The following is a 17,048-nucleotide window of genomic DNA, read 5'->3' as shown; positions in this document are numbered from 1 at the left end:
GTCTGTGAAATCCAATGAGTTTCATGGCGATTTCTTAAATTTTCAACGATATATAAAGATGCAATTAGTGAAGGATGCTAATATCTGAGTTTTATAAGTTGCACAATAATTCAAAGTAAATAACATTTATGTCCAATTTGAACATAAGGTACTAACTGCTACTACGTAAAGTCAACAGTGATCCCTACAGCTACAATTATTGGACTCCAGATAATGAAAAGAAAAAAAGAAAAAACTAGTGAAAACAGAACTCTCTAAACATGGCCTTCTAAACAACCATATACAGACCGTGGTAAACACGATCATGTAGCAAGCAATGTATTATACCCACTACGGGCTGTTACATTTCATCTATTTGAATTGACTTTTAAAGGAGAGATTACGAGCATTGGATATATCATTTTGAAAGATTCTTGCTGATATTTCCATTTTACAAAATCACATACTAATTATTTAAGTAAAAAGGGTAAAAGGGATCGTGGAAGAAAATCACAATCATGAAGTAGATCAGACAAGTGGTTTAAATTTCATAAAATAAATGAATCTTAAGTCTTCATAGCAGGCCTCACAAGCCCCAAGCCAGAACCACTTCCTAAATGCTTGAAGTCTCTTGCTTCAAGTGAATCCCCATGGCCAGCAAACCCTGTCCCTCCTTTCTCCAAGTTTACCAAATCCCTTACTTTACATCCTTTGTTGCAGACAAGACAAACTTTATCCACTGCCATAAACTTATCAGCACACTTCTTACAAAAGACATGTCCACATGTACTTAAGGCCACAAGAGACATTGTGTTTGTTAGAGTAACCTTACAACTAGGGCATATGTATGTAACATCGTAAGATTTTGATTTCTTTCGCTCACTGTTGTCTTCTGTGAAATGTATAGGAAAAAGGGACTTTAGCTTAAGTTTCTCGTTACCTTCTGGACAGAATGTACTACTTGAAGGAGCTCCTGCTTTAACAGGAGCTTCTGGTGTAGCTGAAGGCAGCCAAAATGCTTTCATGGTTCGAAGTGCTTCTTCTTCGTAAGACGTGACTTTCACACTATTTGCCCCATGGAAACCATTCTTATCTCGATTTTGGTTTCGATCGTTGTATTGTGGTACAGCACCATGGTTTTGTTGATCAAATGCATCAAGTTCTCTAGCTTTTTGCTGCATTAATTTCTCTTCTGCTTCTTCCTTCTCTTGCTTTTGTTGTGCAGTATATGCAGCAAGCTTCCTGCAGGGTTAACAAAGCGTGCTTGTGAGACCCGAAGGGTATTCATGACGAACATTGTTTAACAAACGGACCCAATTGCATAAGCATCAAAAAAGGAAAATTTACACCCTAGTACGCTGTTCTCTAGTATTTCTCAAACTTAGAACATGCACTTCTTACAATGTTTCAATTTTCCTGTTACATTAGTAAGTATAATATTTAATATCAATATAAGCCTCATATTCAGCAGCTAATTGCTAAACTAAATACCCAGCATATTAGTCAGCCAATACTAGAACGTTTTTTTTCCCACTAGATTCATGTTTCTTTTTTTTTTTTACTAGCTTTTGCTAAAACCTCTGAAAAGTAGAACTCCTTTAGGGAAAATTGGGAAATACAGACTGCACATTCCACAAAATGTTCTTCAATCTTCATTATACGGAATGCTTCTATTGTCACTTGTATCAATTTTTTTTTTAGTCTATGACTAGAAGGGAGATAAGTATAAGAGCAATGGAGGGGTTTATGGAAAATGAAAATATACATTAGGCCTATCAACTTCTCACATATCATAGAACATAAAGTCATAAGCAAGAGGGTCGCAAGTATGGGGTTGCAAATTCCCCAAAGGTGTGAGAGTGTCAGTTTTCTAGAAGTGGAAGCACTGTTGGAGGCTTGTGAGCGATAGAGCAGAAGTGGTTCGTTAATAACCTTCTTATTGAATTAGAATTTGACGCGCTGGAGGTCATTAAACTCGTAAAACGAGTGGAAACCTCGCTTGCAGAGATTGGGGTCCTGATTTTTGTTGAAAACATTGCCCTGTTCCTTTTCGTCAAATCCTTCAAGAGGATAGCATCGACAACATAGTAACATTTCCTGCTAGAAACAACTGCTAAAGCTACTACATTTGTAGCCAGCTATAGGACTTGAACCCATCCTTTCAAAATCCTATCTTATTTACATTCACTCAAATTGGGCATTAGGTCAGGGCATGGTGGTTAGTAACATCTCACATTTTAAAAACCTACCCATCATGATCCAAGTGAATTGACCAGAAATAAAGATAAAAATTTCACTTTTTGAATACCAAACAAACCACAGATTCTTCAAAGCAATTAAATGTAAAAATACAAGTTAGGAAAATGTAAGATACCTCTGATTATCCTTCTTCTGAGCCAAAAGGCACTCAAGAATGCACTGTTTACAAAAGGTGTGACCCTTTTGACAGCACATGGGGTCAATGAAGGGTTTCAAGCATAAGCAACAGACATCGAAGGGCTTGATGGAATCCTTACCAAGTCTCTCTTTCTGGGTTCCGTAGCCGAGCTTCCGCTTCTCATCATAGGTGAAGAAGGCTAGATCGTTATTGTTCTTCGAGTGTCTCTGAGGCATATTTATGAAATTAACAACTAAAATCAAAGAATTTGGAGACGAAGAAGACGAAGAAGAAGAAGAAGACGATGAGACGATGAGAGGAGAGGAAGCCAAGAAGAAATTATTTGAATGGACCGAAATTCCCCTTTTCCGACTCGGACCGGGTTTTCTTTTGTAGAGCTAATCAATAAATAATTTATTATATTTTTCATTTAATATATATATATTCAACGGTCAAAAATAACAAATTTGCTCAAATATTTACTAACATATATCAAAATTTCAGATTCTATGTACAATAACACGCTTCTATTATAGATATTAATAAAATAAATTCAGTTTCTAGATAGAATCCAAAATTTTGTTTAACTTATAAATATTTTAATTAGAAATTTTTTACTCTTACAATCTCAAATTTTACAATAATTTGTAAATTTTTGGTCAAATTTGCTATTTTTTTTTTTTACAATTTTCCAATATATATTAATAAATATATTTTGATACAATTATTCATGGTCTAACTTTTATTTATTTTTTATATGAATAGCTTAATGAATTTTTATTTTATTCTAAATTTATTTTGGAACACTTTTGAAAACAACCGAATAAACTAACATATTTAGGACATATATAAAATTTTGAAGCATGTTAGTGTCTATCAAATTTATAAATAATTTATCATTTTTATCGACTTTCTTTATTTTTAGTCCTCATTGTGTTTATTTTTTTAAACATATAACCATAATAATAAAGAAAGAGGTATGTAATGGGAGTTTCTGTACATCTTTGTTATGAACTTTTCAAGACATTTTTTTGCAATCATTTCACCATAATCAAATTGTGATGAGAAGGTTTGAAAGAGATAATAAGGTAAATACATTACATATTCAACGAAAACATGTTGAATGCACTAAAAAATGAGAAAATACAGTCCGATTCTTTTACAAAACAAAAACAAGTTTTGGAAAACAGCAAAATTCTTTTGATAATAACTTTTTGTTCTTGAAAGTGATGCTGTTTTGTTCCAATTTCCTAAGTAAACATTTAAACTCTGATTACACTATACCAATTGTTTATTATTGGTCTCTTGATATCTTACTATAAAGATGATTCAAACAATAAAAATAAATTGAAAAAGACAAATTAATGAGCCCCATGAATATTTGCTTGTTTATTATACAACAATCAGTATCTGCATCAATCAACTTGTTTATTGTTGAATTGAAGTAACCAACATTTACATGAATTTTCACATCCTTACATATGTATATCCTCACTAAAAAACTTGGGATATTTTTCAATGTTACTATTAACGTTATGTTACAAAACTGATTTGCCTAAAAACACTTCAGGAATCAGTAGTTATAGTTATCCTCATTAATATTTGGCTCTAAATCAAAACCCCTCAGGGTTTCTTCATCTGCAGCTTGTGTACTTCTAGTTCTGCCATTGGAGTTGTTGAAACATTTACTTCACAGAACCCATTTTCGAAGCTCGCTAATCGAGAATCCGAAAGAACACTGAACAGCTGTGTGTCTACTAATAGCTGCAAAGTTCACCAACCAAATCATCAGATCATTGTCACAGAATACCACATTTTCAATTCCTTGGCTTCAAATATCAAACAAATCTTAAATAGACTAATGTTTTTTTTACCTTGGTTTTGAGGACTGGATTATAGTTGTCCAGTGCAACTCATTTCAGAATAGAAAATAAAAAATGAAGCAGATCTCAATGAACATTGTTAGCTCCCAGTAAAGTAGAGTTCATAAAGAATTAACAGGAACAATGATCATCAAAGCACAGATCTATCGTGCCAAAGAGCAATCAATATAGAGGCACCCATTTTGATTCAAGTTGGATTTCTTTAATTAGCACAAATAAAAAGTGAACCTTTTCTGGGCCAGCTGTTTGACCAAGAAGTAATTTAAATGATAATGTTACCAGGCACTTTTTAGAAGCAAAAATATGATGCACATATGATTCAGCTAAAAGTATATCATATAAGTGACTAAGAAATCAAGCTCAGAATTGGAAATCACCTTAACAAATGGTCGGTCCTTAATAGAAAAGGAATCAATAAAGCTATCTTTAAGAAGTAATGAAACCTGAAATCATAAACATAAAGAGCTAAGTTTCATAGTTATCATTCAGGTTAGAGACTGGTTAGTTATGGGACATTCGATATGGGAAGTAAAACAGAATGTAGATTTGCTGACCCTGTCGTTATTTGATTGGACACTAGTAATTGTATGAGATCTAAGATTTGAACACAATGACTCCATGTATTGCCTCATGACATTCAAAAACTGGGCGGCACATTCAGTCTGCAAATCGATGTTATATCTTAAGTGTTGAGTAGAAGCAGAAAGCATGGGGGCTAGAAGAAAAATAAATTGCCAAGTTTGCTAGAATGCAACAATCCATAATAACCTGGGATTCAATGCACCTATATACAGGATGCTTTTTGGCTATTGAACTCTTGCTAGCCAATTTAGCGTGGATGGGGCCTAGTTTGGAGGCTAGCTCTCTGTATCGTGGAAGTGTTGGTAAGCTACATGTTTTCACCTGAAGAAGCAGAGAATTGAATGCCAACAATGCTATAATCTTGAAGGAGTAGGGAAACAAACTAAAACGGAAAACTTTATATTTGCTGGTAAAACGTCGGAAACCAAACAAACAAGGATTGTTTGAAAATCTATTCAGGAACCAGTTTTCTGCATTTTTTAAACAGTTTTCAGTAACCATGCTCAAATAAATTGTAAAGGTTAACGGTTCTTACCATCCAGGGCATCTACCACTATCATATTTTGTAAGTTTCCTTTGGTTTTAGGGTTTAACAAGCTGAGCTTGTTAGCATAATTTTGGGACCATCTCAGTTGGGTCAATGTAGTATGGCCTCTTTTGTATTATTAAAAAAGGGAAAGAAAATAAAGACAGAACAAGAATGGTTTTTGAAACCTGATTGATACATAAACACAGTGGAAAAACAAAAAGATAAGCAAATTTCCAGCTAACCTGATCCTTAAGTATATCAACAACAACTAGATTAGACATCTTCATCTTTACATCAGTTGGTCTATTTAGTGTACCGACCTGGAAAATTATCGAAAGGGGAAATCATTAAGAAACAATTTGGATTTATTAACAAAACTTGACCAATTTGCTCAAACTTCTATATCAATGAACTTTCTATTTCACGATCATGGGCACAGGAAACAATACTTCCTCAATGAAAAGTACTAATAAGAGAATTGCATGTTGTTATTCCATTGAAAGATCTTTAAACATACGGTTTGTTGTATCAAGGTGACATTTTGGTTTGAAATATAACATTCCATTGTTTTCAAAATAGACTGCCTATAATCAGCTAGAAATAGGAAGCCCTTAAAAATGTTTGAAGTTAGATGTGCGCAAGAATTTAGATAAAAAAAAATCGATCACTCACAATAAAGGGAACGGGGGCATCAAGGAGATCATACATTCTTCCTGGAAGAACCTGAAAAGTTTCAGGATGAGCATAACCCATAGAAATTCTAGATTTCCATTTCAATCAAGACGACATAATAAAATACTAAACAAGTACTCCAGTCCTCTTAGAAAATTGCAAGAACAGTGAAGCTTCTCTTAAAATACTATCCATGCCCCTGTTTATGAATTTTAGAACTAGCACTATGAAGGTGAACTATTAAATAGAATGTATAAGAAAGACGAGTATCAATTACTTTGGAATATGCTTTCCAGAAATAACCACTGTGTCCTATGGAGAAGCAAACATAACTGTTAATCTTTTGTTTCAGAAAGTAATGTTTTTAAAAATCCGAGTCAACTAAAGCACAATAACTCTCGAAGGCTTAAGCAAATTTTTTTTAATATATCGAAGAAGAGAGTATTGACATTAATAAAATAATGAAAATTCTGAGACTAGAGCTTTTAAAGAGAGTTGGGAGAAATTATACTCGTAAGAATATTTTTTAGTGTTAAAAAAAAAGGAGCACATGCCACATGCACTTCACTTCTAACCCTTGAGTGCGTTTGTGTTTGCCTAGGCTTACTGATACAAACAGAGGATGGCATTAACTGTTTCAATTTACTTTTGCCTACAAGAAGTAGAATGAATGGACTTGCCAGTCAAAAGACTTTCATCTCAAATAAGTTAAAAAAAAAGAATCAATTCTTTTAATACAAGGTGAAATGGTTAGGCCATTTCCATAACCATATAAAAATCTCTGATTTGGAAAAAATGCACATGGTTGTTATTATGAATGTTAATAAGGTGGTTCACAAATGAATAAAAATTGAAATTGACCAATGAACTCACTGGAAGAAATAAACTTTGCCATTGGAAAGGACAAATCAAAGGAACAAGGGATAGCACTGTAGCTGAAAGCAGACCCTGCATTAATTGTTATACTCAATGAAAATCAAATCAAATAAAAAAGTTCAAAGTGGTCGGAATAATGTAGAGTTAGATACAAAAAAACTAAGCACGAGATTATAAGTGAATCAAAAAATAGGACAAATTACCAGGTTTGGACACACTACTATCACTTGTTTTTCTAGCAAAATCCCTGCAACCAATTGCAAAACCTGAAAAGACAATGTAATAAGTCTTTCCTGCATTCACTACTAAAGTATGGTATCAATTGCTTATTATACCTACCTGATATAGAGGGGGGAAAAGAAAAAAAAAACTTGCAAGCATACTTCAACCAAAATTGAGAAGCACTTCAGTTTTTCTATTCTATTTTATTTTTGGCTGTCAAGAAGCTGTGGATCTCTCTATTGCCTCAAGTAGTTCCAAATAGAGAAACAGAGATTTATGAGAAATAAATATTGCAAGTAAAACTCATATCATATAAAAAAGAAATGAAGTAACGACGAAGCATTTTATGAGCAGGGAAAATGATAAGGAAACAATATAAACCGACAAAATAACCATCTACTTGAGCAAGTGAATTGAATTAACAGAATCTGCAAGGAAGTTGAATTCATTCTGAAACTAATAGAATAGCAAATTTTTTGAACCTGCAGAATCAAGTGAAAAGCATTGTGCTCACAGATTCAAGAGAGAGAGCTCGGCATAAAGTGGCCGTTGTCCATATTGACAGAGCAAGAGTTTCTTCAGCTGTAGCCAACTTTGCTTGGACCTATCAAATATAATCACTCCTTAAAGTGACATGAAACACGCCCTAAAAATTATGACGAACAAGAGAAATACCTCAACGGGGTTCAATAAGTCTAGATAACTTTCACAAAATCCAAGTGATGCAATGGCAGGTCTTTTATATTCAATAGATTGCAAATGTTCTAGAGGTTGGAATAATAACTCGCATCCCCTTTCAGGAACAGGAAGAGAATGATAACCGCAGACTATTTGCAGTACATCGTACTTATTCTCCTATCATAATAAAACCATTAAGCCAATGAAAAGATCAAAGATGAAATAGAAAGGAATTAGTTATTGAAGGAAAATTAGCAATCAAAATTAACTAACCCTAGCCCATTCCATTATCAAGTCATCACCGAATTCCTTTTCGGAGTTTGGAAAAAGATCATCATCCTCATCTTCTGAAAGCATACATCTAGCTGGACTGCCATATGATTTGATATCACTGAAATTGGTACTGGGCAAAAGGTATATTGCATTAACAATATATAAGCATATTAGATATCAGGGTAAATCCACCACCTGAATAGGGATTCAGAACTCCCTATGCGCTCTAACATGTGATGCCTTGATGAGAAAGACATCTCAGACCAGAGGTGAGCACTCTCGCAACTTCCATTAGTTCTTTCCAGCTTGTCAAAAAATTGAAAACAGTTATAGCCTCAGGAATCACCAAATGATAAATACAAAAGGAACACACATGACATCTAATGTTAATTGAGATCTCTTAAAAGTGTTCTTGCAATAATTCTACACCGGTACAATGAGAATTTTCTCGGGCTCAAAACATCGTAAAGGAAATCTTAATCAATCATTTTGATTTTCCTTACCTGACTCAATTCTGAAGCATCACTGGCTGTACAACTTTCAGGAGATTGAGGTTCCACCATCTTTACTGAAGAGGTTAAGATCTCATCATCAGAAATAATTCCTGCAGCAGCAGCAGTAATGGCAACTGCACTGTGAATAGGTATTGCTGACGTCATCCAATCACCGGAGGACTTCCTTTCACGAGAATCAACATTCTCATTTTGATTCGACCTTGGCCCTGATGGCACAGAATCAGTGAGAGAAATTTCACTGATAAACTGAGTTACTCGATTTAAACGCTCCTGGGCTATAATGCTGCAGACCATAACAAAAAAGGTTGAGTTATTTAGATTCCAAAAGGATCGTTCTTTCACAAATCTGAGTGTAGCTAAGAGAAAAAAAAAACCTGTTCAACATCTCAAAGTGTAACTCAAAGAACGGTACTCTTGTTAACAGACAATAGCAGCGAGGTGCAGAAACCAAAAAACGGCTGCTTAGTCCAGGAGAATGAGAAAGAGAAGTTGAGATTCCTAGGAGACCAGGTGGCCTCTGAACAATTTCTTGCACGTGTAAGCATACACCATAAAGAGTCGAATTGTTGGCAACCTGAAGGAAAACAAAGTAGCTTCAGCGACCATTCAATCTATTCTACAAACTAAACATGTGGAAGTGAGTAAAAAGATAAAAGAAACTTCCAAACAGTAACTCTCTACTATACTTCTTATCATAGACTTGCAAACTCGTTGACCATAAATAAAAAAGTGTGTGAATCTTGTATTACTCATGCCTAGCGGCCTTGATTAAAAGTCAAGAACATCAAAGAAAATTCTAAAATAAAACATCCATGGGTTGACTTAGATGCATATCTGGTAACAACAAGAGCTGAAGAAGCAATCACAAAATTTACCTTAAGGGAAAAAATAAATGCCAAATCATCTCTTTTCAAGTGTGCCTGTATTCATAGAAGATACTAGCATCATTTCGTTTTTGGCAACTAAGAAATAAATTAACAGCTTACCAATAAATAAAGTATGATACATTACTGATCAAAAGAAGATAAAACAGCCTCAACTTAGAAAATAAAAATAAAATAAAATAAAATAAACGTTGCCGACAGACTTTCTATTTCCTCCCTGAATCAACGGTAAAATAATTTCCAAATTTCAAGGGTGGCAACAGTCTAGCACATTCATCCTTCCAATTTCCAACTTTTTTTCTTTCTTTCTGTCTTTTTATAGTAAAACATGCTCTACTACTGCTAAGAGCTACAAGCAAAGAAAACTCGGATCATTGCAACCACAAGGGACTTTATAATAAATAACCCTGTAATCATGAATTTTAAAAACGGTTCCGTTAGCATATGTGTTTGAGTGTGGATCTGAATGGCTCAAAAAAGTTAAATATATGACCCACTTGAACATAAGCCAGAAACACACATTTATTAAATGGGTTGATTCACTTGGGCAGGCTACAGACATTACTATTTCTTATGTCGTCAAAAACTCTAATCGTCAAAAATAAATACAACCAAATGCAAAAAAAATTTATAAAAAAATGTCTACAATATGGAAGGGAGAATGAAATTGTTCCGGCGTTCATACAACTTGTTACAATGAAATTTTGTATCAAAAGATCCAAAAGCCAGAACAAGATACACGGAGCAAAATGATAAAGGTCAAAATATATATTAACGTATGCTGCCTTATATGGAAAAGATGCAGAAGATGGTTTAAAATTTTTCATCCATCCCAAAGGACCCAGTCAACTGTTAAAACATCACCCATCTACGGTAAAGGTATGAAAGTAAAATTGGTTTCCCTTTTCTTAGTGTTGATATTATTAAACCACCAATTCGCCCAAAAGCTTAAGCTGGTGGTTGAAGGAAAATTTAATTATATATCATCGACAGATATCTTACAAATATAAGCCCCTGTTCAGAAGATAAATCTTGACTAGAATCAAAGAGAAAAACTGGATCAAGTAATCGCCACAAAATATATTAATACTGGTACCAGATACCTGACCATAGACAATTTCATTCAGATCACTGAGTGATGGAGTCCTCTCCAACAATTGAGCCTGCATTATGAGAGTCAGTGTGTGAAATTACGTTATACTGATAAAGATACATAACCTGAAAATAGAACGAACTAAAACAACCAAGTCAATAGTAAACATCTAAGGCCATAATGATTCATAAGGTGATGTCATTGGGAAGTTAAAAGCACCATTTGTAAACTACTTACTAATGCACAATAATCCAAAAAATAAACTGTGAGAAAGATGATAGCTTAAAGAAAGTATTAATTTACTTTAATAAATAATTGTCATCAAATACTATTTCCCATTCAAGAATTTCAATTTTCACCAATGGTGTAAATCCCCAAAGAAAAAATTGTTATAACTCACATCTGCAACACAGGAAAACAATAGTTCATTTGCATTTAACAATTGATTGGTAAACAAACAGCTTATTTCATATTCAAACATTGATCAACATATAAATGACAAAGAGCATGTTGGTGATAGAGAGGAAAACTTGACACTTTCAAATATACTTCACCTGGTTTAGTCTAACGGTGATCAACATATAATGAATAATAGTTAACCAGCCTAACCTTCCTTAACACATCATGGCTGATGGATAATAGCTCACCTTAACACCTGCAGGAAAACAAAATGCAGACAAATCCTTCATACGCATAGGCAGCCTCTTCCCAGGTGGATACTTAAAAAGTATCTGTCGAAGCAAGTACAACCGCAATTTCATTAATATATAAACAAAAAATGCAGGAACGCAATAGCTGACTAACTTGTCGAAGCAAGTACTTATCAACTGCATTGCTGTAGCAAGATGCCAAAAATAAACATGAAACAATGTATCCTCTAGATATGGGGACCAATATCAGTCTGCAAGACCTTCATCCCAAATTCTATGCAAGTAAATTTCTTAAGCAAACTAAACTTTCAGTAGACATAAACAAAACAAAAATGGAGCATCTCAAATATCTATCCTTCATAGATATAACAAAGGCACAGAGAATTAACTCACTACATACTGGATCATTCTACAATACAAATAGAAGAGTTCTAACAAACTACTAATCCAAATAAAGAGCTAACCTGAGGTTCCAACAGGGGAACTGTTGGCCCTCTATGCTCTACCATTCTGATATCTATCTCAGAATTTTTCCTTTGCAACTCCCATTTTTTCCTTTTAGCAAATGCATCCTCCACAGCTTCAAGGTTAGTATCTGGATGGAGCCCAGCAATAATGAAATGTTCAAAGAGAGAGGTGGGCTCCTCGTACACATGGTCCTATAAAATATGAATATATTAAAATTCAATGTATCAAATCTTTTCCTTCTGTTCTAACTATGGTAGATATATTTAGCTTAACAAAACCTGCTCAGCTGAGCTCATTGAAATTAAAAAGACAAAGCAATTAGCAGACACTAGAGAGATCCATATCCGTTTCAAAAAGAATTGTTCTACTTAATTGTAACAACATCAAATGCGAAAATATGATTCATTGAGACTACCACAATGTAGTTGCTTCGTAATAACACTTAGATGTGTTTTAAAAAATATACATGTCTCCTAAATTTGAGAAACTCTCACAATTTTTCTCTAATATATCCAATGGTGCAAAGCTGTCACATCGTGCCACCCTCCTCTGGATAATTTTTTGTTAAACACCCAACTTAAATCTAATCCAAACTAATCATATTTGTATAGGAAATTCCATAAGAGTACAGTGGATGATGACTATCATGTATATTTGTAAGCAGAACAGCCAGTAATTCCAATGATTCTTCACGTCTAACTAATACAAACCATGTGAAAATAGAAAATAATTGAGAGCATTGAAAAAAGGCAGGGTATTGCATCAGTATAATATAACATCATCCAGAGGCCAATAAAACCTCGTATACAAAACGTGCATTCAGAAACATAATCTCTTTTTCTGTTTTTTTTTTTAAAAAAAAAAAAACAAACAACTTTTATTTCGAAACCTGGAAAAAGACCAAGTTGTAGAAAAAATATAGAAATATGGAATCAATTAGATACCAGAGATTTGGAGTGAAACTGATACCACTGACGTTTTTGGTTTGCTAATATCTCAGGATCGAAACGATAGAAGGCATAATCATCATCCCGCGCGTCTCTTCCCCATCCCCAAGCTTTCTGCACATGGGATTTCAACCTCTGGAAACTGTTGGATCTTTTATGTTTGGCACTAAGAACTTCACTACGAGCACGTCGATGTCCCATCCCCATTTCCTGTAGCCCGGTTCCCCCATGATAGACGCTATTTAGAGCTTCACCGGCCACCCTAAACGCCTCCTCCGAGAATTGTTGCAACACCCAGATTGGCGACGGAGGCCGCTCGTCCACCAATTCATCATTTTCATTAATATCCATTCTCAAACAATCAATTCATCTTTTACGCTCATTGCACCATTTTATCATCATTTAACACCTTTCTCCATTATCACATTCTCAATCTTTAACTGATTTCAGAGATGTGCCCAAATAAAACAATATACCCACATTCAAAGAAAAAACAAAGAACCCCCCAAATTTCACACTCCAACACATTTATCCATCTATTTAACCAAACCCCATTTCGTAAATAAGCTGGAACATTCCCAAAAATCCATCCTTACTACCTCATCACGTGAATGCTTCCATGCAGAAAACCCACGAATCCCCTGTTACCAAAATGAACAAAAACAGAGAACAGAATACAGAAGTTGTTAAGGGGGGGAAGAAAACACATACAAGAGGCTAAAGGGGGTGGAATATAATGAGAGAAGCAAATCAAGCATTTTATAAATCAGGTTCATTTGCAGAAGTGAAAACGATGAAGGATAACATGACAAAGGAAGAAACATAGAAATGGGAAAGAAAATGCAGAGAAACAAAAGGAAGACAAATCATGGAAGACAAAAAAAAATGGTGGGAATGGCAGAATCACCTGGTGAATGGATGAATGGATGAATGTTAAGTTAGGAAGTTAGTGCTGAGAGATGGAAAATGAAATTCAGCAAAAATAGGAAACAGAGAGAGTTTTATGTTTAAGAGAGAGACCGCACCTTCAGGTTCCTTAAACATTTTCTTTTTCTTATTGGAATTCTCCCATTAATATTTTAATTATTTTTCATAATCAAAACTAATTTAAGTTGTAAGCATCAATTTCAGGTTCTTATAAATATAATTAAATTTTCATACTATTTTTGTCAGATTTGGACAAAAAAAATTAAATAAATAATTTCTTTAAAAATATTTATAAATATAATAAAATATCATATTACAAGACTATTATTTATGTCACGGTACTACAATTTAAAACTTTTAAAATGTATGAATTGGACTAATCACAGTACTAAAAATTAAAATTTATAAAATTTATGAATCAAAATATATATAAACCTTTAAGATTGAAAAATTAAATTTAGATTTAAATTATAATTTTAGTAGCTAAAAAAAATTACTCTCGTTGTAAGTGACGAAAAATAATAATACAAAATTTATGTTGGTTGAGCTATACTTTTATAAATTTAAGAATTTGACAAATTTTATATCATTTTATCACTAATTTTGTTAGAATTTTACTATTTGACATATTAAATGATAAAATAGGGACAATAAATGAGAAATAATGACTTCAAAAAAAAAAATTAAAGAAAAAGAGAAATAATGATGGAAAATAATTTTGAATAATTTAGTATGAAAAACAGAAAAGAAAAGAAAAACATAAAGAGTATGAGAAATAATAATGGAGAAATGAATAATTAATTAATTAAATGATTTTTGTATAATTTTTAGATCCTGAGGTCAAAAAGGGAAACAAACAAACAGTGTTAACTTCCAATAAGTAGAAGGATTTTACGTTTTAGGGGATTGTGAGGGAAAACCGACGTGTCGTTTTGGTGAAAAACTCTAAGTTCTACCTGTCGGAAGTTCTGGGCCTACGTGCTACCACTTTCTCTACTTTTCTGCCGTTGGATTTTCGCGCGGCCGTTACGGTTCGATATTGGCCGTTCGATCTCCGCGTCTCCAGGTGGGAATTCGCTGCTTCCAAAACTACCGTAATCGTTTCTTATTTCACAAGTCATCAACAAAGCAACGAATTTAATTAATTTATTTATTTATTTGCTTCAAAGTTTGGACCATATCATATTAAATTTTCAAAATGTCAAAATTTCTCATTCACATTTTCACTTTTTGTTGGATTTTAATTGATAATCAGACACCAATTTTATAAGGAAAATATAACATTTTTCTCGAATTTTAAATGATAAGTTTAAAAGGTTAATTTTTAAGAAAAAAGAACGTTAAATATGTTTAAAAAATTTGATTACATGTCCGCGATGCTTACCAACAAATCGAGATAACATTTGAAAGACGGAATTTCGAATATATGAAAGTATAGTTAAAAAAAAAAAAAAAAAAAAACTTAAAATTTTGAAAGTTGTTATCTATCTCATCAATGTGAACATTTTTTTTTTCAATTTAGAGCAATTAATGGGTTTAAGAAAAATTAAAAGTTTAATGTTAGTTAAACAAAAGTTGAATTAGATTAAAGATGGTAAATAATTAGATTGACAAAAGTTCAAAGGTAAAATAGAAATTTAATGAATACAAGTCAAATATTCATACTATAAATTGATATTACTTTTCATTAATAACTATATAGATTCCTTTCAAAAATATGAATGGCAATAAAGTCAACTAGAAAAAGAAGATATTCATACACACATACTTAATTAAACAATATTAGCTTGCACACGAACAAAATATACACTTAAAAGACTAAAGTTGAGATTTATAAAAAGTAAAACAAAGATTAAAGTTAAAAGACTAAATTTTTAATCAAAGTTGCATTTTTAAATTGTTAAATATTTTAGGGTAGTCGAGTGAGTTTGTGAAATAAAATTACACTTTCAATAAATCTTAAATAATGAATTTTACGTTTTAAAGTTGAAGAAGTAGAGGAAGGCACATGCATGATTGCTTTGAAAATCGTTCATTCAAAGCATTGCTTATATGCTTTTTGCCTTTTAAAATTTTGTTTCTTCCTCTTAACATTTCTCGAAACTTGTGCAAAGGTTTGTTTCTTTATACAAAATTATGACCTTTTCTTTTCCTTAGTAGAAAAGATGTCTCTCTCTCTTCTATGAAGTACGTGTTTATTATTCTGAATTTTAAAAGATATAAGTTCATGAAATACGTTGACCAGGAGAGAAGCACTTGAAATCAAACTTTTAAAAAAAGGAAATTTCTAGTGTTTGTATATAAAATTTTTACTAGTCATCCAATATGGTTGTTGTCTACTATCACTGCCCACCTTTGACGACGAATACGAGCAAAACGTCCAACAACAAACCATTTCTAGCAACAAACAACTTTGGCAACCATCATCGAACTATCACCCCAAGACACCACTAATATCAACTTAGTGATCACCTCCGACTACTGCTCTTGAAAACCACATTTCATAATAACACCTAGTCATCAACCTTACCAACTACTTTGATGACCCCTCCAATAATAACCTCTTCTTACCGTCAACTCCAACGACCAATTAAATCGATCAAATGAAATATATGTATATAAATCAGCCATAGATATGAAATTTAAGAGGTACTAAAGAAAATATTTGGTCCATGTTTGTAAGTTATTTTTCTTACTTATTATGATTAAAGGAGTATATAGAGCTCATTGATTTTATGGAAAAACAGTAGACTTCAACCAAAACTTTGAATGGAATAACAATTGCAACAATTTCTTCAAAAGAACAACCCTCCAATAATAAGTCAACTCTTTCTTTATGTTTGTCACTAAATTGAGAAAGTAATTGATTGTGCACCCAAAAAAAAAGCTTTTTAGCTGTATTAATTTGATTGGTATTTCTAACCTAAAGTCTCTCAGAATAGATATTTAATGTCATTTATATCAAATCTGAAGTACTTATTATTAATATACTTTTTACAACAAATGTTCTCAAACACACATTTCAAATTTTGTGTATTTAGTTAGTTTTTTTTTTTTATGTTGAAGTACCATTTTCTTTTGTTCATGTACTTGTGTCTTATTCAATTATAACCTTATTTTCAATGAATCATAGGTGTGGGAAATACATACATGCATTTGAGAGTAGTGGATTTAACACAAAACAAAAGAATTTTGTTGCAAAATTTAAATACTTTTGAATGGGTATTGTTTAATTATTTTATTTTATGTCCCTTTTCATTATACTGTAGTGTTTTTGCTTTCATTACTCATGTCATTAACTAATTGGCTGACTTTTTACACATGGCATGTTTCAAATTCAAACCAACATCTTTAAATGTATTTGAAATATACCAAAAAAGAAAAAGCATCCAATATCAGTTTGTTGGTGATAGTTATATCTCTTGTGTAGTTATAATCTTGGCCCACCCTTTTCCACATGTGAGGAATAAAGTTCTTAAAAAAATGAAAGTGA

The 17,048-nt window shown here is 32.8% G+C and overlaps 2 protein-coding genes across 6 annotated transcripts; both read right to left on the bottom strand.

Annotated features, from left to right (window-relative positions):
- Positions 1 to 214: 214 nt before the first annotated feature.
- Positions 215 to 2,754, bottom strand: LOC101207658 (E3 ubiquitin-protein ligase CSU1). Its single transcript, XM_004140532.3, has 2 exons — positions 2,354 to 2,754; positions 215 to 1,221 (listed from the first exon to the last, which is right to left on the bottom strand). The coding sequence occupies exons 1-2, from the start codon at positions 2,590 to 2,592 to the stop codon at positions 546 to 548; spliced, it is 915 nt and encodes a 304-aa protein (XP_004140580.1). The 5' UTR covers positions 2,593 to 2,754; the 3' UTR covers positions 215 to 545.
- A 957-nt stretch (positions 2,755 to 3,711) lies between these two features.
- On the bottom strand, positions 3,712 to 13,667 carry LOC101209770. Of its 5 annotated transcripts, none has more exons than XM_011658454.2 (20): positions 13,536 to 13,667; positions 12,626 to 13,269; positions 11,678 to 11,872; positions 11,211 to 11,294; positions 10,574 to 10,633; positions 9,462 to 9,506; positions 8,961 to 9,160; positions 8,575 to 8,869; positions 8,267 to 8,376; positions 8,072 to 8,201; positions 7,796 to 7,975; positions 7,635 to 7,724; positions 7,102 to 7,164; positions 6,896 to 6,970; positions 6,023 to 6,073; positions 5,593 to 5,670; positions 5,008 to 5,142; positions 4,794 to 4,901; positions 4,617 to 4,682; positions 3,712 to 4,120 (listed from the first exon to the last, which is right to left on the bottom strand). In XM_011658454.2, exons 2-20 carry the CDS (start codon positions 12,977 to 12,979, stop codon positions 3,980 to 3,982), a joined length of 2,460 nt encoding a protein of 819 aa, XP_011656756.1. In that variant the 5' UTR covers positions 12,980 to 13,269; positions 13,536 to 13,667; the 3' UTR covers positions 3,712 to 3,979. The 5 variants fall into 5 exon arrangements, with proteins under 5 accessions (XP_011656756.1, XP_011656757.1, XP_011656758.1 ...); XM_011658455.2 differs by having other exon boundaries at positions 8,072 to 8,189; XM_011658456.2 differs by having other exon boundaries at positions 8,072 to 8,168.
- Between the last annotated feature and the right edge of the window lie 3,381 nt (positions 13,668 to 17,048).

This window comes from Cucumis sativus, chromosome 6 (genome assembly GCF_000004075.3).
Source record: "Cucumis sativus cultivar 9930 chromosome 6, Cucumber_9930_V3, whole genome shotgun sequence".
NCBI lineage: Eukaryota > Viridiplantae > Streptophyta > Magnoliopsida > Cucurbitales > Cucurbitaceae > Cucumis > Cucumis sativus.
The sequence above is the reverse complement of the archived record's forward strand: the minus strand, read 5'-3'. Positions and strand labels throughout refer to the sequence as shown.

Bases quoted from the DNA above. Each gene is read 5' to 3' on its own strand.
- LOC101207658 (XM_004140532.3), bottom strand. From the start codon at position 2,592: ATGCCTCAGAGACACTCGAAGAACAATAACGATCTAGCCTTCTTCACC. The intron at 1,222-2,353 runs GTATCTTACATT...TTAACCCTGCAG, and splicing joins CAGAAGAAGGATAATCAGAG to GAAGCTTGCTGCATATACTG.
- LOC101209770 (XM_011658454.2), bottom strand. From the start codon at position 12,979: ATGGATATTAATGAAAATGATGAATTGGTGGACGAGCGGCCTCCGTCG. The intron at 10,634-11,210 runs GTGAGCTATTAT...CTCATAATGCAG, and splicing joins GTTTTCCTGCAGGTGTTAAG to GCTCAATTGTTGGAGAGGAC. The intron at 6,971-7,101 runs GTAATTTGTCCT...CAATTAATGCAG, and splicing joins TAGTAGTGTGTCCAAACCTG to GGTCTGCTTTCAGCTACAGT.